This window comes from Stegodyphus dumicola, chromosome 9 (genome assembly GCF_044657685.1).
Source record: "Stegodyphus dumicola isolate Sdum_Otavi_A_Nest chromosome 9, ASM4465768v1".
In the NCBI taxonomy this organism is placed as follows: Eukaryota; Metazoa; Arthropoda; class Arachnida; order Araneae; family Eresidae; genus Stegodyphus; species Stegodyphus dumicola.
In genome coordinates, this window is record NC_140776.1 from 153,273,428 (window position 1) to 153,293,411 (window position 19,984).

Below are 19,984 nucleotides of genomic sequence, written 5' to 3' on the forward strand. Positions count from 1 at the left end.
CGCGTCTTCGAGAGGTCCGTCGTTCGAGTCCCGGCGAGGGCATTGCTCATATTTTACACTTCCTGCTTCTTGCTAATGTCTCTACAGTGGCGCCCGAACTGAAAGGTGACGAATGACGATTCTTCACCACCAGGATTTGGCGATTGAGTCCCCTAAATCCCCAGTCGCTCTTTAAAAGGTGAAGTATATGAGGTATTTCTCCCGCCTTATTATCATGCCTTCGTAGTGTAGTGGTTAACGAGCTCGACTCGCATTCGAGAGGTCCGTGGTTCGAGTCCCGGCGAAGGCGTTGCTCACATTTCATCTCTCGTCCAAAATAACTTAATGTCTCTACAACCTGAATTCCCATTTTTTCCAACGTATACATGTTATTGGCTTTCTAAGGTGTGTTTTCGCAGTATTTTCTGGGATTATTAATTCCTAAACCGTGCAAGGTTTGACTGTTACCTGGGTATTATTAAGCACTACATTGAGAGAAAAAACGCTGTCGAACCTTGGCTTAATTCTTGAAAGTCCTAGTACAGCCTTGGGTTGTTAATACTTGGGTTGTTAGTCTTGGGTTGTATATTGCTCCTCGCTCTCAAATTGCTGGGTTTTTTTATAAAAAATTCGTTAAATTTGTACAAAATGTGAAGTAAATTAAAAATAAATTTGAAATTCAAAATTCAGCTACGAGATGCTCCTGCTCGGGTGGCAATTCGCTACGTATATTAAAAATTCTCTGACTGCAGGTACTGTCGATTTTTCATAATGCGAGGAACGTACAAACGCACTAGAGATTCCCATTATATAATTGTTTTAAAAGTAATACATTGCGATAACATTTGGTGGCAACAATTTGAAAAGAGATTCAAACACAAAGGAATACGAACAAAAAGTAAGTTTCCTGACTAATAGCATATCTGAGGCTAATAAATAAAAAATTTAAAAAGTGAGTGTAAATTATCAACGAATTTCAAATAAAATAATAAAACATTTAAAATAATTCAAAATAAAAAATGCAGCACCATAAATGTTTCATATAATATTATTATTAAAGCATGCTATTAAAATTAAGTTTGAAAGATCTTTCAACCAATCATCAACATATAATGTCCTCAAACACAACCTTAAACAAATCATACTCTACAAAAGTAAAACAATACAAAATTAGAATACTCGAAATTAGAAATCAGAAAAACAATTAAGCAACTTAAAAGCAATTAGGTAAATTAATATTCACATAATAAATTTCCATATAAAGAAACAGGTTAACTATTAAATGATTGTTGCAATACAAAATTAATTAAATTTTGCAGTCAAAATTTAAGAAATGTAAACCGAGTTATTTTATAAAGTAATTTACCTAAAAGTAAAGCAAGCAGGTATTTTTTAAGATAAATTTTGCATAAATAAAATGTTTCTAAATAGACGAAAAACCACGAAAAGTCAAATGTGAGAAAGGATTAACAATTCTGATTTGAAATTTCTAAATTCTTGTTCGTATATAAATGTATGTATGTATGTGTTACAATGCTAATCATTTACATATTCTTCAATGATAATTTTTTTAATTACGTGCTCGTACGTTAGGTACTACAAGAAAGGGAAGGGATGTCCCGTGGAGAACCTTTCAAGGAAAGGTGGGTCGCATCCATGTTACATATGGGGAAAGCCACGAAAATGCCCAATGTGGCCAGCCCGTTCCGAACCCTGACCGAACCACCAGTGTTCAGCAGCTTTTACTGGCCGATTGGCTTTTACTGGCCGATCTTCTGTAATATTCATTATACAATTTTCGAATAAATCTGATGCATTCGATTAATTGTCAAGTTTAAAAAACCAGTTGCAGATGTAATATGTAACAGATACAGGTATACATGTGACAGGTGACGGAAGACGAGGGCACCCTGACGTCTGCCAGAGGTAAGCAGGTATGCGCCCCTCGTCCTCCACTATCCAGCTTTTATTGAAGAATTTAAAAATTTAGTTAAGTTACATGACCATGCAAGGGCTAGGTTTAGATACAATGACACCTCTTTTTTTGGAGACAGTTGATGTAAGAAATATTTTGCAGTGCGAAAATATAAACTAGAGAGCATGAATTAAACTCTAGGTTACTCGGTGTTTATCAGTTGCGCTTATGCTAAATTACATACTCATGCGCCGCACAGATAAGATAATACTAGATATGACATACAAGTTTTGCTCAGAGAAATGTCTTGTTCAGCGAGCCTGATAAATGTCCTGTGCTATGGCTGATACTAAATCCAAGATATTGTACATTTTGGTGTTTCCGGCCCGATTTGTAACCAGGAAGCCGCCGTGTTCTTTGGGTTGTTTGGAGGTATTTGTAGATATAAAGAGATAGTAAGTGTACAACTGTACATGTATTGGACACGGCTGTCGTCTTGGCCGCGAACACAGATACCAGTAGACTAGAAGAGAAACACGCTAATGTGACAATCAAAATCGTTAAAACAACCTTGTATTTAGCGTAAGTATATTGAAACAACTCAATCGATTTCGAGGGCAGCTAAAGGTCAATCGATTTCGAGGGGACCTTTAGCTGCCCTCGAAATCGATTGAGTGTTTCAATATTACGCTAAATACAAGGTTGTTTTTACGATTTTGACAGACATCAGTATTGGTGATTCCATACATTTTGGAATAAGTCGGAGAGGGCCATGGCCAGTTATAAAACGCCTGAACTGAGGGATGGAAATGTGACGATCAGTAGAGATGTTTGGAATGAAAGATTGAGAGCGACGTGACGTCCCGTTCGCTATTATTCCATTCTTGCTGCCAGAGGATTATTGCTTCACAATGAAGAATACGTTTAAGGTGAGACGAGCGTGCAGAAATATGTCTTAGCCTTGCGTCATTGTCATACGCGACCTCCTTTGCTAGATGGTCAGCCATTTCATTGCCTTTCACTACATCATGTGCTTTAACGCATACAAGTTGGATGCATTTCTGTTATTGTATAATTGTTCTTAAATGGAATGGCTGTTATGAGAGGAGAAGTGTGCCGAAGATTTAGAATGATCAGAATATATGATTTGCTATCAGAGTAGATAAATGTCATATGGATTATTTTCTTTTGTAGTTTGCTCAATGGCCTTTAAGACGGCCGGTGCCTCCGATTAGAAAACTCTATTGAATTATTGCAACTGCCCTTTCCAGATATTTGTATTTTATGGTCTTTATATTGGACATAAGCACAGCTAACTCTTTCTTGGGTCTTTGGACCGTCAGTGTAGAATAACTGCGAATCGATCTTGTATGAGGTAGAGTCTTGTGCTATTAATGCTGATACGTATTTTCCTTGCAGTTTATTAAGCTGTTCCTGAAGTTTAAAGAAAACTGGGCTATACTTGGTGTTGTGAAAGGCTACATCTTTCTATAGTTGCAGGATATGAGTGATGGTGGCTTCTTGTTCCGTTGTTAGGTGCAATTGGAGCAAACCCATTTCTGCGGCACTGATGGCTGTAGTACGATAACCTTTGCAGAGATTTAATGCAAATGGCTGTTGAATCATGAGAAAATGCTTCTGTTTGCGGATTCCCATTGGAGAGGATTATATGGCGGCTACATATAGGACCATTTTTTCAATAACTGTATGATACAGGATCTTGTTGATGTGCAGGTTTTGCCCTTAGTTGAAACCCTAGAATTGGCGAGTTTTACTGGCAATGGCGTGAGTTGCGTAGCGCAGTGCCCGTAGATACGGAAGCCAGATAAGACCCTTGTCCCAAATAAGCCACAGGTACCTAAGTTCTTTAACTACTTTGTTGTTTCTCCCTGAGAGATTGATGCAAGGTTTGCGGGTAGGGTTGGTACCTGGACATGAGATAAGTGCTGCTGTTTTCTCATTTGAGATCCGTAATTTTAATCTATTGTACAGAGCTGTGAAATGGTTGCAAATCTTTGTACCTTGTTGTTCTAGCTCTTTCCTGGTGCGGCCACTGACCAGAAATGCAACGTCATCTGTGTATACGATTAAATGCGTGTATTCTGGTCACTGAGCAGCTAGTATAGAGTTGAAAGTTAAATTCCAAAATGAGGGGCCTGCACAGAAGCCCTGAGAATACTATCGTTCTTGATATTTCATGGTGAGGCCGATATTATTTGTCAGAATGACAAATCTTACCTTCAAGTAGCTGTCGAAGATGTGATAGATGTTGAACGGGTAGCCCGTTGCTGCTGTTGTTGATTCCTGTTGTTGTTGATATGTTGGCTTATTTCCTCCAGTGCATGTAAGGCTGATAGACCAGAGCGAAATCCAGATTGTTATGGCTAAGGAAGCTGTGCACTTGTAAATAGTAATTAAGTAGTTGAGCAAGGATATTTTCCCCAGGGCTGGGAGAAGGCAGATTTTAGGGACTGGCCGCGGATCTCGTGCATCTCTGTCCCTTTTGAGAACGAAGATTACTTAACCAGTTTTGAAAGCCTTTGGAAAAGGCTGATGTTTGAACAGCTCAAATATTGTAGGAGGAAGACGGGTTGAGAGCTGAAAGCTAGTTTAAGGTTGTTATAATCTAATTCATCAAGACAAGGGCACATTTTTCTTAGGCAGTGAGCGATACACTTGGTTGGTTTCTTAAATGTTAAAAGAAACATCCTTTCTGGTGGAAGGAGCGAAGTTGTCCTATCAGATGGCTGTCTGCTGAGGAGTATCATAGGTTGAATCGACTGCTGGGAAGATGGTATCTTTGATGACTTTGGCCATATGAGATGTTTGGTCAGCATGCAGATGTGAAGCATCATTCTGAATATAAAATTAGTTGGGGCATAAAATTTTAGTTGTTGCAATTTTGTGGGGGATTCCGTTGGAATTAGCATTTGAGTGTATAAGTTCCTCCAGATACTCGTATACAGGTAAAGCGTGGGAGATACCAGCGATGCACCATAGGTGAAATGATAATGCATTCCCATACTAATTAACCCTTAAAAGTTTGGAAGCCTGGTAAGAGTTCTCAAAGAAGTGGTTGAGTTCCACCGAGGATACGAGTATATGAAGCTTTCCAAAGTTTTTGAGTTTACCTGTTATGGTACATCAGGCAATCTCATCGTACACGCTTCATCCAGTATTTATTAAAAAACGTGATTTAGAACATAATGGCATTACAATAAAATTTTAATGCACAAATTAAATTGAGAACATTTCTTTTGATATAACAAAAATAATGGATAAATATATTAAGTAACAAAAATATAATAAAACTGGAAACAGAATGTTATATTGAACCGTACTAATAATATGTTGGAGCAAATTATTTATAGTTTATAAAGCTCCTAAGTGGATATATTAACATGATGTAAAAGTTCATTAAAATTATACAGCATGAGTAACTTATACTAGACAAAGATCTAGGCCGTAGAAACAGAGTTGTTGGATAATTTAGGCAAATTGTTTTAGTTCGCATTTGAAATTTAAATAAGGCTATGGAAGCATTGTTTTAATACCAATTTCATTGAGAGCTGCTATTTTGGCTAATATAGAAATGGAATGCTTTCGGGATTTAAATAAGTATTTTATATTACAAATTCATTTAAAAAATGTGTTCATATTCCTTACATCTGCGCATTACAATAAGCAGTCATTATCGTATTCCAGTCACTACGTGAACGATGAAACCTGTTTCACTTCTCTAACTTTCAAACCACCGATAACATAAACTAGAAAATCTCTACTAATTACTGCCATCCTGATGTACTGGCAGTATATCTGATGTACTGGCAGTGATGGACTCGGCTGTTATGGTAATTTACTTGTTTTATAAACTTCCCAACTAACGGAGTAAAACTATAACTTGTATTTATAGTTATAAGAATGTACTATTACAATATTGATAGTTATAACTATGATTTGGTATTTACTGCTTTCAAATATGTGGAGTTCATTTTTTTCCACTGCATTTCATCCCACCGCATACCGACAACTTTTGTTGCCTTTGCTAATGCTCCCAGAAACTGTTACTAATTCCATTATTCACAGTTTAGTTCATAGTTCATTCATAGTTTACCGTAACTTGTTTTCAGGTGGCCAGTTGCGGGCTTGTTTCTTGGGTTCTTAGGTCTTTTTGGAAGCATATTTTACTCTGGCATAAATACCTATATTAGAGATTTACCACCAACAATGCTGCTTGTTGATCCTGATCCAAGGTGAGTGTAATCATTTTTGATTTTATGGAAATGACTGTCTGAGAATGTTGCTTAAAAATGGAATGTTAAAAATTGTAAAATATACGTATATGTATAATTCATTTGCAGCATGTAGGGTAGAATTTAATTTTTTAGAAAATAATTCACAAACATCTTTTATGGAAATAACTAGCTTTACTACTTTTTAATATAATATTTTTCTGCGTTTTACAGTAATCAAAACATAACAAGCAATATCTTTATTTTACTTCCTTTGTTCTTTCATAAGTATAAACTAGGATCTTGTTATAGTTACTCACAACAGTCATCCATCTTATCCGAATTCAGTTTTAAGTTATAATCCGTTTTCATATAGGCAATATCTCGAATTAACATTTTTATTCTCCTCTAAGACAGCTCTTAAAGTTTCAAGAAAAAATACGTGAATTTATGTAAAGAAACCCTGTATTGTAATACAACCTGAGTTATATATTGCAAAACCGTATTCTGTAGAACGAAATCAGTTCCTTCAAACTCGTGTAATCTTGATAGTTTCAGATTTCTTTTTTCCCGCAAATTTGCTGGAAGCTTTAAAAAATACATCCAGGGTCTATTTTCACTTTAGGTAATTCCCAAAGCTAAAGGTTCAGGTAGTTGTAGGATGATTTCAAGCAGATTTTTATTTTAAGACTCATATGTACTATTAATTTGTTCTTTTAAACAACAGTATCCATCTCTTTCTTTATTCATAGCTTTACTATATAGCTTAGTTATACGCAAATAACTCATCCTCCAGTCTGCTAGGCTTGTGATGCAATATTTATCTCACTACGTATAGTATTTCAAAACAAAATTCTTTTTTAATGTGTAATGGGCGTTTCTTCTTCAACAAATTTTCCCATAAAAATAACAATAGTAAAAGCACATTTACAGCATGTCTGTAATGCGACAGCTCTTAGGTCAGCAAAAAGGTATTATTGGCAGTCTTTGAGTTCATACCTTAAAGTTATACTTGGGTACTTTCACATATTACTTTATTATAGGTACATTGCGCAAAAAAAAAAGGAACAGTTCTATATTTCCTGTTCTACTGGGCCAATTAACAAAATTCAACTTGTGTTTTTAATGTCCCGAAAGCGCGACTTAGGATGTGTATTAGATTTATATATAGCATTGTTCTAATATAGGTATTTTGATCCAAAATTAGACTTTTTCTGAAATGACATGCTACGTGTTTTCCATATTTAGATTCTGCGACTGAAATTATGCCAAACTGCCAAGTTTTGTAAAAGTCGTATGAGTAGTTTTGAAAAGATTAGCTCTCAAAATTTTAGCTTCTCAATGTTAATTGAATTTGATATATTTATTAATATCTCTTTTTTTATTAAACTTATTTTATTCTTCCTTTCACATTTCAAAATCAATTTCACATTTTAAAATAATTTTCATAAATTTTACAAAAACACATTTGAATTATAAACCTGTAAAATTTTTGTCGTCATCTGAAAGTAGATGTATTTCTAAGCATACCTGCAAAAGATTAGAGTTTTTTATTCAAAATGTCCTATGATATACGTGAAATTACATTTTGGAGCGTTTTGAAATTTGGCGTATTTATTATAAACGATAATGTGGTTTACGCAATTTGTTAAAATTATTTGAAAGTATGAACGATGACTTTTTCCCCGATCGTTGCACAAAGAAAAAAGCACAAACGAAAATAGGTTGCTATAAATTAAGAAGTTCGTCAAGTGAATTATTCATGGCGCAAACCTAAAAAAAAAAATGTGCAAAGGTAAATTTTTAAATTTCTCCATAAATTTCTCTCCAAAAATTACGAAATTTAATATCTAGGCATAATTTGAGTCGTAGAATCGAAATATGAAAAAAAAATTGGTATGTTATTTCAGAAAAAGTTGGATTTTGTGTCAAAATACTTATGTTAGAACAATGCTCTATATCTAAATCTAATATATATCATAAGTCTCGCTTTCGATACATCGAAAACTCAATTTGAATTTCGTTAATCGGCCCAGTAGAACGAGATTATAGAGCTGTCCTCCCTTTTTTTTTCGCTGTGTACATAAGCTCTTAAATGCTCTAAAGCTTACTATATTTTCATAAGCTCCCTCATTCAAATCATACAGTTAGAAAGTCCTCCACGAAGGCATCCCTCCCTTTAGGCAGATAGCCCTCGTGTGCTTTGCCATAATTAAATAATCCAATTCAATCAAATCATACGGTAAATTTATTTTTAACATATTTTGTTTAAATCGGTTAAAGGTATGCAGTTTCTCTCGTTATACAAGGTGGTTAAAAATATCTGGTAAAAATGTAAAGGGCAGGCAGAGGTGACAGAAAAAGCATGTTTTATTATGTAATAATATATAAGCAGAACTGGATAGTTAATGTGTTATAAGGCGCTGTTGAGTAGTATGTGAATGTATTCTGCTTACGTAAATTGTCTTTCCTCGGGCGAATTACGAGAAATATGCATTATTACTGGAATGCGAACTGTACTGATATTCATTTTATCAAAAGGGCTGTAGTTAAACTGGAGCAGCTACTTAAAAAGGATACAGACTACGATTTCTAAATACTTTCTTCAACGACTAGCAACGCCTTCGTTTCCGTCCGCAGCTCTCAAATAAAATTCATACTTTGCATTCCTGTGCCCATGCATACTGCTCTAGATTCGCACGGGAAATGACAACGTACACTGCGAAAAAAAAAGAGTACAGTTCTATATATACCGTTCTACTGGACCGATTGACGAAATTCAACTTACGTTTTTCATGTCTCGAAATCGCGACTTAGAATATGTATTAGATTTATATATAGCATTGTTCTAATATAGGTATTTTGACTCAAAATCGGACTTTCTCTGAAATAACATACCAAATTTTTTTCCATATTTCAATTCTATGACTCAAATTACGCCAAACTACCAAGTTTTGTAAAAATCGCAAGAGTGGTTTTTGAAAAATTGGCTCTCAAAATTTTAGATCCTCAGTGTTAATTGAGTTTGGTATATATTTATTAATCTCTCTCTTTTTATTAAACTTATTTCATGCTTTCTTTCACATTTCGAAATTCAGATTCGGCTAATCTTTAGAATATGGTAACAGGTAGTTTGGCGACATTTTGGTAAGGCGATAAAGGTTACTAGCTAGGACTTTAGCAATAATCTGAGAAATACACAGTTCGAATCACAAATTATTTTGTCTCAGAGAAATGAGAGATGATGAGACATGTCATGTGACATTTTCCGAAAACTTCCGATCGTGATTTTAGCTAATAAGCACTTATAAATAATTTCGCTGCTAAAGTTCATGCCTTCAAAAACAAAACATGCCTTTACTTCGTGAAAAAAAAATGGCGTCAAAAAAAAAAAAAAAAAAAAAAAAACTAGCAGTTTGCTGTAGTAGGGTTGGTCTCCAAATTTTCGCCAAAATATCGCCAAGTTACCATAATATAAAGATTCACCTCAGATTCATTCCAAATAAAATTCATCCATTTTTTATGATTTAGCTTGAAAATTTGTATTTTTAAATAATTTTTATAAATTTTCCAAAAAACATTTTGAATTATAATCTGTAAAATTTTTGCCAGCATCTTAAAGTAGACGCATTTCTAAGCATACAAAAAATTAGAATTTTTATTCAAAATTTCCGAAGATATACGTGAATGCATATAGTGGCGCATTTTGAAATTTGGCATATTTATTGAAAGCGACAAAACATCAAATGTAGTTTAGCCACTTTGCTAAAATTATTTAAAAGTAAGAACGATGTGACGTTTTTTCCGCTCATGCACAAGGTAAAAAGGTAGGAACGAGGTGCCGCTCCGGCATAATGGAAGGAAAAGAAAAATTGTTTGCCATTTTTAAAAGGTTTGCCAAGTGAATTATTCTTGGCACAAACTGAAAAATTGTGCCAAGGTAAATTTTTGAATTTCTCCGTAAATTTCGCATCAAATTTTAAAAAATCTAATACCTAGGCATAATTTGAGTCGTAGAATTGAAATATGAAAAAAAAATTGGTATGTTATTTCAGAAAAAGTCGAATTTTGTGTCAAAATACTTATATTAGAACAGTGCTATATATAAATCTAATATATATCTTCAGTAGCTCTTTTGAGATATGAAAAAGCCAATTTTAATTTTGCCAATCGGCCCAGTAGAACGGGAGATATAGAACTGTCTCATTTTTTTTTTCGCAGTGAGCGTCAGAAAAAAAGGCTTTTATCTACAGCTCAACAGCATATTTTAGTTGTATTTGTATTTGAGCTTCTTCTCGTCTGCTTATTTTAATTCCCTCTATCTGTTCTCACATTTTTGCCAGATATTTTTGAGTCATCGTCTATATAGCAGCTTCAGTTTAGTAAATAAAGCTTGGACCATAGTGCTAATAACAGTTTTTCTGACAGCTACTGAGCCTTCGTTGTACTTTTTTCGTGATTTTGATATTAAACGTTAAAGTACTTTTACGTATATTAATTCATTTATAAGTGGACAATGAATGATAATGCCTTTTATTTCAATAACAGAGAGCTTTTTAACTCAAAACTGCGGTTTTAACTTAATTTTCTCCTCCAAATAATAGTTATAAAATTACTTTCAAGACTAATTTCAGATAATGTCTAAGGTCGACACAAATCCAAAGTGAAAATTATGTTGTAGAAGAGTGTAATTGGAAACAGTTAATTTTCACCAGTTTCATTACGCAAATAAATTTCTCATGCTTCCATTATGAATAAAAACATCATTTACTTGAAAGCAGAATTGAAATAAGTGATGGAACAGGAACATAATTATATTACTTGAGAAAGTAAATTCACTCCACATTTATTGAAATATGTAATGAAAACTTTGGAATGGTTCAGGTGGTATTAAGGATTTTCGAATTTAAAAATTCTCTTTGCTTATAGTGATGCTTGATTACAAAATATTCAAAGTTTCATATCGACTGTTTTCCTGTATCGCAGATTACTTCTTATTTTTAACATTGGTAAATGGTTATTTTGATAAAAGGTACGCATAATTATCTGAAAAGTAGAATAAGCTTTATTTGAAAAATAAAGTAAAAAAATTAAGATTTAACTTTTCTTCTTTGTTATAATTGCTTTTTTTCTGTCGATCATTATGAAAATGCAAAGCACCTCAAGTTTAATAGTAAGCGAATTTGTGGTTTACAGTTGAAAAGGTGTGGCACCTCGCAGGGGATAGTTTATCACTCAAGCGTATCGATTTAGATTTGAATGGTTAATTTTGTATTTGCTAGAGCGTAGGTTAGAAGCTGCGGTATTTGGAACCAGACTGACGAGGCGCTGAAAGTTATCTACCGTATTATACGTATTTAAATATACTCATGTCCATAAATAAAGGATAATCAAAATCAGGCAAAGGAAGAGTTAGAAGCAAAGCAAATTTGACTTATTTGTAAAGCTTATTTATTAAACAAAAGGTAAAGAGCAAAAAAAGATGCTATATGTTTATATTATTAAAAAAATTAGCGATTATTTCTCCCTGGAGCAAATTACAAAAAAAAAACCTATTTACAAAAAACATTATTGCATGGTTGGTATGATTGTTAATAAAGTGTATGTCTCCCAGAAGATGCAATACAGTCCGTACAACGCCTAGGCATGCTGAGTATCAAATTATCGATCTGATCTTGGGGGATATTACACCAGTCAAAAAGCAATGCTCTTCGAAGTTCCGGTAGACATGTAAGAGGAGGTTGACGGGCTGCCACTCGTCGGCCAAGCATGTCCCACACGTGCTCTACTGGATTGAAGTCCGGTGAGAATGCTGGCCAGTCCATACAGGTGATATCCTCCGATTGAAGGCATTCGCTTACGATGATTTGCACGGTGAGGATGGGCGTTGTCATCCATAAACACAAATTGTGCGCACATGGCACCCCGAAACAAACGTGCATGTTGTTCCAGAATGACGTCCCGACAGATTTGGCTTGTCATGGTTCCAATTTGAACATGCAGGTCAGTTCTGGAACCCAGAATAATTCCACCCTAAACGAGCCCTCCTGAACCACCGTAACGGTGTCGTTCAATGATGTTTTTTGGTGGTAACGGGTACCTGGAGCTCTCCATATGAAAGTCCGGCGAGAATCAGACTGCAAGCTAAACCTGGACTCGTCGGAAAACATCACACAAGCCCACTGTTGTGGTGTCCACAATGCATGCTCTCTACTCCAGGCTAACCGCAGGCGACAGTGAGTTGCAGTAAGTGTAATGAATCTGACAGGTCTATGAGCATATAGACCAATCTGCCCTAAGCGTATGTACATGGTCTGCCTTGAAATTGTCGTACGAGTGGCTGAAGAGAGCTGACGAGACAGGTCTGAGGCTGTTCTCCGCCTGTTTCTTTTGGCAGTAACTGTCAAATACCGGTCCTCATTCGGCGTTGTAACTCTGGGGCGACCTGTGCTGTAACGTCTACTCACATTACCATCATCTTGGAATCGTTGCCAAAGCCTGGAGATAACACTCTGGGCAATTCCAAGTTCGTCTGATACTTCCAGTTGAGTACGCCCACATTCCAGACGGCCGATAATTCTACCACGTAAAAAATCATCCAAATGCGTCCTTTGTGTCATAACTATTCGGTTATTGCACTGAAATGCTTATAAAGCGCCTGCGAACAATTTTACTTCTTTGCCTGTATTCCTTATATGTCACTCTCTTACACTCTCGTCATTGTGACGTGCCATCGGTGTCATCTGGTTACTTCCTGAAATTTGCATATGATTCTTGAAGATGTGTGTAGTGATTTTGCAGGTAATACATTTATTTTAGAGTTCGATTTCCGCGTGACTCCGAATTATCCTTAATTTATGGACATGAGTGTATATGAAAAGTTGCTCTGATCGGTATAGTGATTAGCCGTATTGATGGGCCTCGTTAGAATTACTGAAATGGCTCAGATAATTGTAAATATATAGCGCGTTTGCAACGTGGGGATACATAAACTACATAGCAAGCCGAAAGTCCTCTCGAGTTGTATGGTAGCAGAGAAAGGTGGGCGGTGGACTCCTCTACTTCGAAATTTGTATGGAACTAGGAAAACCATATTGTTGTCACTTGGCCCAGTTTTACGACAAATATAATCCTCCGTTCTTCACCTTAATAAAATTCGTGGACGTTATCTGGTTCTCACACGGGCTGCTTGTAAAATAAGTAGAATACATCACCACAAAAAAAAAAAAAAAAAAAAAAAGTCTGGTAGGTTCCAGAACTTAATGATTTTCCAAAAGTGTTTGTTAAGCTTTTTAAAGCTCTCGCTGAGTTCGCAATCTAGCAGTCTGCTTTTGCCACCTGCTACTTTTTTTTTTTTTTTTTTTTTTTTTTTTTTTTGGTATAAGTATGGTTTTCTTCGCATTTATGTCACATAGAGTTCAACAACAAAATCACAAAATTTTTAACAGCAACATAGAAGCATGTGTTTATAATTGCAGATGTAGCGTTTAATGTTGGTATACATTTTTATATTTTTTCATTCTTTTCTAAGTTAATCGTATCATTATTCTGCTTTCTTGGTTAAGATGGCCAACAAAAAAATTTTCTCTTTTTATTTTTAACTTTTATGTGTTAACTTTATCTATTTGATATCACGATCTTCGCATTTACGCCACGCTTAATTCAATTCAACAGCAGAGTCATAAAATGTTTAAAAACAACATATCTTTAGATACTATGCTTTCCATTGCTTGCTTTCAAATAGTTGAGTTTGTTAACCAAAACTCCATGAAAATTTACAAAAATTTAAACGAATAATAAAACGAATTCAAAATTCTGTCTTCCACGTTCTCATCTTGGGACGAAGGACTACGCTATTCCAAACTGGATGGCTCTAGGTACCGTCATATATGCAAAAGATGCTTCGTTTCTTGATTTCTTTAAAAATGAAACAAAGTGATAACATTGGATGGCAACAATTTGAAAAGTGACTTATTTTAGTGAACTGACGCAAAATCTCATTTGGAAACTACTCGTAATAGCCGCTTTTGAGCTAAACATTGAATATTTGAAATCTTAAAATTAACTGTGATTAATTTTCGTTGTAAATTAGTTGCAGTGCAACATGTACCTTGGAGTGTGTGTTCTTGGAGTAGAATCCAAGCGACTGTGAAAATGAGAATTCGCTTAAGCAACCGAAAGATAAACAGATGCAGCTTAAGCTTATAGACTCATAAATCAGGAGTTCTTATTTAAGAGTTGCCTATATGCATATTGATGTAATTTGAACTAATCTTTTTATTTATTCAGCATGAGATACTATAGTAAGCAAAAATAAAATCACTGTTTTTTTATTGAATAGTAATTTTGGAAGGAAATATTATATCTTGTAAATATGAATATATTTTTATTATTCTTCTCCCAAGTCATTACAAATATTACTGGAATGTGCACTTTTTCCAACCTTTCCCTCACGCCGGAAGCTACTGCATTGGAATATTAGTTGGCTACCTCTTAGCAACGAAACCAAAACTGAAAATGTCTTGGGTAAGTCCGAGTTTAAATAATCATATTTATTGTAATGTTAAATCAGCTTTGTAAAAGGCATCTCAAATAAAGTAAACTGTCTTCATAGCCGTAACTATTTATTCTTGCTTGCGGCGTCCTAACAACAGTAAGAAAATAAAGAAATTCAAATTAAAATATATGGATACGGTGAAGTGGGTTGGATACCCATTGTTTAACCATTGGCAATGTGGGTGTCGTCCAGGCACCTAAGTTATCCAGATAATTGCACTCCACAGGGCTCCCAGGAGCCCTTGTCAGGCGTCGCTTGCAATGCTTTGTATTGGTACCACACCGCCGGCAGTGCCTTTATTTTCTATTAAATAAACATCGATGTTTTCACAGTTGGTGGCCTTTCGCAGTTACATGCTATGGAGGACAGCTTCAGGTCTGCTTACATACAATGTTTTAAGTTATATCTTTGTTATGTTATTCTATGTTGTATTGCATAGCTCAGTGCCTCTTATGGACAGGAAGTTCATTATATTTATGATTTATTTTTCTGAGATGGTTGTTCTTAGTATCGTGTCTTATAAAAGGAATCATTTCACTTTCTGAATTCGGGACTTTTAAATGATGTTCAGATGTGAGGGAGCATTTAAATAAATAATGTTCAGGACTGCCTCTTTCTCTACATACGCACTGGTCTCATGTAGCTAACTCCCTTGCATAAAAGTACATGGGAATAGGGTCATGCCCTGATAAAGACCAGGTTATTTCTCCTTGTTATTAAACTGAGTGCTGTGCCTACTTTTGGGAACAACTGATTGTTCCTTGTTCGTCGTTGTCCCATCAGTTCTGCCATTCAACTTTAGATTTGTTGCTTATGATTTTTTTAAGGTACGAGCCAGGCTATGGTACTGATAAATTTTGTGCGTTTTGACCCCTAGCTGCTTCTTTGGCTAGGATGTCAGCCTCCTCCTTGCTTTTTGTCCCTGCATGTGCCTTCAGCCAAGTGACAAGGAAGTGTTGATTTTGTGATGCTGAAGTTCTTTCTGTAATCTCTTGGATTAATTTTGATCGGCGGTGCGGGTTTGCGATGGCATGCATCGCTGACTGTCTGTAAAGACATATGCTATCTTTAGGGAGTTTGTGATACTGTATTTTATTGCTTGCAGCAGCGCTACTGATTCCGCTTGGAATACACTATTTTGTTGATCTAGGTGGAACTTAAAATATAGCAAAGATAAGCTTTACATTGATTGTTGTCTCCAGTTTTCTTGGAAATCAGTTCAATATTATAAAATTGTTATCACGAAGGGAACTTGAAGTTTAATTTGTAATGCCACATAAGAAAATTCGAGTCCGTATCTAAAGGACTCTAACCCAGAGTGATGCGGCTCAGAACAAAGTGTTTTACATCTTCAGCAGAAAAGACTTCCACGAAATCGCTATGCAGGAGAATTTCGGAAACTTCTAAGAAAGCCAAGCTGAAGAACAATTTTGCTCGAGTAAACGTTTTGGCCTCCAAAAACTGAAAGGTATCACTTTTATGCCAATCATGGAAAATTTCGGTGTTGTTTTTTCAAATCTATTTTTTAATATATGTGTGTTCATTTAGCTTTAAAAGGTCTGTGGTTTTTTCTCTGTGTAAGCATATTTTACATTTACAAAGAATTTTTTAAGTGCCTTATGAATAAAATTCATGCATTCCTTCTTTTAGAAAATAAAATTTTATTTTATTAAAAATTTAAAAAAAAAATAAATTAAAAAATCTGAAATGTTTCAGATTTTAAATTACGTCCAAAGGGGCGTTTTTTAACATTTTGTGTGTTACCTTTCTTTATTAAATATCATGTTCCTCGCACTTAAACCATAAGATCCAGTGCAACAGCGATATCGCAAAATAGTTTTAAAACGAGCATATCTTTAGAATTTCCGATACAGAGACTCACTTGCTGGAGATAAAAATGTATTTTCTGCACAACGTAGCCATTGCTCGCTTTGAAATCCTTGAGTTTGTTAATCAAAAATTCGTCAAAGTTTTAAAAAATAGGAAATCGATCATAAAACAAATTTCAAATTTCAAATTTGGTCTTCCACATGCTCATATTCGTTGGAGGATTACGTTATTCAAAATTCGATGACTCTATGTACCGTTGTTTTATCACAATACGAGAAATATACATACATTTATGCAGATTTTTCATTATTTAATTTCTTCAAATATAATGCAGGATTCTAACATTTTGTGGCAACAGTTTGAAAAGTGAACCGACGTTTATGAGTCCAACGCAAAATGCCAAAACGAAACTAATAGTCCTTCGGGATTCAAATCCCTTTAGACTAAAAAATCAGAAATCATACTGCTTAAAACATCTAGAAAAGGATCTGAGTTTAAGAATGAAGGCAGACGAATGGTAGTAAGTGAAGTGGTCTTAATTTGAAAGCATGAAGGACACTGAAAAGTTTGGCTTACGGCACACCGATTATTATAGAAGGATAGTCACAAGAAATAACAGGCGTATATTTCTCAAAGTGGCAGCGTGTGACAAAAATAAATTGCATAATGAAAAAATGTGTGAAAGACTGCAATTTTGTATTCGTAGTATTATCTGATTTCTTGCCATTTTTTCTTGTTAAGTCCTAATTAATATAACATATTACGCTTCTTAAGTTCTTTCTAAAGGCTTTGTGCTATGATTCGTGGTGAGCTGTACTGTAGTGTAAAATAAGTACCACTCTTGCAGAAGGTACAAGTTCTGGGTTGGTGTCTTTCTTTCATTTGCTGCATTTCTACACTCTTTGGAGCCCAGAAATGGAACTCAGGAGAAGCCTACACTACCACAGAAGCAGTTGCCTACGCTAGTCTCAGTAAACAAACGTGGGCATTGGGCATGGCTTGGGTGGTGATTTGCTGTGTCACGGGACATGGAGGTAAGTGACCAGAAATGTAAGCCATTTTCCTATAAAGAAACGGGAAAAAATAAATTCTCTGCAATTTACAACGGAAACTGCAAACGGAAATATCTTTAAGAATAAAAATACATGATAATTCTATGTCATTCAGCGCCCGCTAGTATACGATAACAATTTATTGGCTCCATTTTATTTGGAATGAAATATATTATTTATGGCACCAGCAGGTTGATGAAAAGGGTTTTTTTATTTACATCGAGAACTATAAATTCTTGGCATCATCGTATTCAAAATTGTATCAAATTATGAATTATTAGAAATCTATCATATTATAGAAATTATTCTTCGCAGCTTGTTTCTCCCTCTACATAAACTCTGCTTAAAAAGATGTGACTTTTGTCGAACAGATGTATTACATTACATTACATTGTAAGTTACCTTACATTTCCATCTCATATTTTCTGCCAGTCACATATTCACAGTTTCATTGCATAAGAATTGGGGCACTCAAGGCTTTTGGGCAAAGTACTGTATGTGTGTAATTAATGGATTGCTTCTGTTATAGTTCTTGGCAAATCTAGCAAACACATGCTGTAAAATGCAGCAAAAATTAATACACAAATGTTGTCAATAATGTTGTCAATCTACTGTAGGGAAAGGGTTACCTAAAAACATATGCAGTTCGTACATGAGCTTGCTTTAATTGGTTTGAAGTTGAGATTGAAATATTAAAAATAAGAAATCTCTAATCTCCCTGAGTAGGGGGGGGAGAGAAGGTTAACAAGAACAAGGAAAGAACATCTCATCTTCATATAACAATATAGAACTATTTTTAGGGTTGGCAAATATTCGCTGGAATCACAGTTAGGGAGGTATTTTTTATGATGCATTAAAAAACACAGTTAATACAAAAGTAACCAGTTAATACACAAGTAATAAAAAGTGTACATATAGTCTGCTCTAAATAGCTATTAACATAATAGTGCTAATAAAACCATCAACAGTGTTTCAACGATGTATTTCCTTAAACGCAGTGTGGTATGAACTCCAATGCAGTACTTCAGTACCTTAAAATAAAAGAAAATATTTCATCCTAAAATACACTATTAAGAACTTTCCTTACTTTAAGGTGATTTGCAGTGTATTTTCCTGATTAAAATATTATAGTTTTAAATTTTAATCCTAAGCCTCTGCCATAACATTCGCTTCTTGATCTAATTCCAATGCGTGTTAGTAAGCAACAGTTAAATACTTGCTCTTCATTTACTTATTTACTCGAAACGCCTGCATTTACTTAATAACGTATTTACTTTTAACGCGTAAATACAAGATGCAGAGACATTCTGAAAGTGCATTGATGTAAACGCGTAAATAAATAATGAACAAGCATTTGTCGCCAATATTATTTAAAACAATGACTTTATAGTCGATAATTACGTAATTTATAGTTGTATTGCTGGCATGGTAGAGGAAATCGGAGCCTTATAAGATATACCTTCGTGAAGAACGTTCTGATGGCTTCTATTCCCGCTGCATATGAGAAAATTAAGGCAACCTCATTCAACCAGGTCCTTTAGCCCGATATTTGAACTCGGAAAAAAAATACCAAAATTCAGCGATTTTCTCCACTTAATCATCAATGGGATCAGATGTAGTCGGAAATGGTGATAATCACTTGCGTGGTATTTAAGAAATATTTAAGCTGTTGCGTCATCCATAAAATTTTGCCTTTCTTATGGTAAATGGTTATGATTTTGAAGTACCTATCTGTATGTTGGCTACCAATCTTTTCTGAACTTTTTTGGACTAATGAGACAATTTCGGCTTCTCGGAATGTTCAGTTTAAATTATTGAGTTCTCTTTACTTTAATTTTACTTTTTGCTTTTACTTATTGTTATATTTTTATAAAACTTCCCCATTCGCAAGGCTATTGAGCATTTGTTTATTTATTTCGCTAGTGCTGAAATTACTTGTGTAAGCCTCGTGGCATTCTTCGTAGAACATCAAGAGTTGAAATTAAAGTTAACAAACAAACAAAAAATATCTGAAAGCTTTCGGATTTTACATTACGTTCAAAGGGACGTTCTCAAGGTTCTGTGTGTTACCTTTATTTATTAAATATCATGTTCTTCGTACTTAAACTGTAAAATTCAATTCAACAGCAATAGCGCAAACCAATTTTAAAATGAGAATATCTTTAGAATTTCTGATACACAGTATCGCGCGCTGGAGATAAATTTTTTGTTTTGTTTTGTGTGTGTGTGTGTACAGTGTTGCCATTGCTCGCTTTGAAATCCTTGAGTGTGTTAATAAAAAATTTGTTGAAGTGTTACAAAATATAAAATCTATAATAAAATAAAATTCAAATTCCAAATTAGGACTTCCAGATGATCATATTCGGTAGAAAATTACGTTATTCAAAATTTGATGGCTTTAGGTACCGTTGTTTTATCG

The 19,984-nt window shown here is 34.7% G+C and overlaps 1 protein-coding gene and 1 non-coding gene across 2 annotated transcripts in view; both read left to right on the plus strand.

Annotated features, from left to right (window-relative positions):
* LOC118186240 (nose resistant to fluoxetine protein 6-like) overlaps nt 1-19,984 on the plus strand; it is a 90,054-nt gene that overhangs the window by 58,612 nt on the left and 11,458 nt on the right. The window contains exons 11-13 of the mRNA XM_085824253.1: nt 6,025-6,147; nt 14,532-14,652; nt 17,361-17,547. Of these exons, the coding sequence (XP_085680379.1) occupies nt 6,025-6,147; nt 14,532-14,652; nt 17,361-17,547 (431 nt within the window). The remainder of the gene's footprint in view (nt 1-6,024; nt 6,148-14,531; nt 14,653-17,360; nt 17,548-19,984) is intronic.
* On the plus strand, nt 217-289 carry TRNAA-CGC (transfer RNA alanine (anticodon CGC)). The gene has a single exon. It is a non-coding gene; the product is annotated as a tRNA-Ala (tRNA).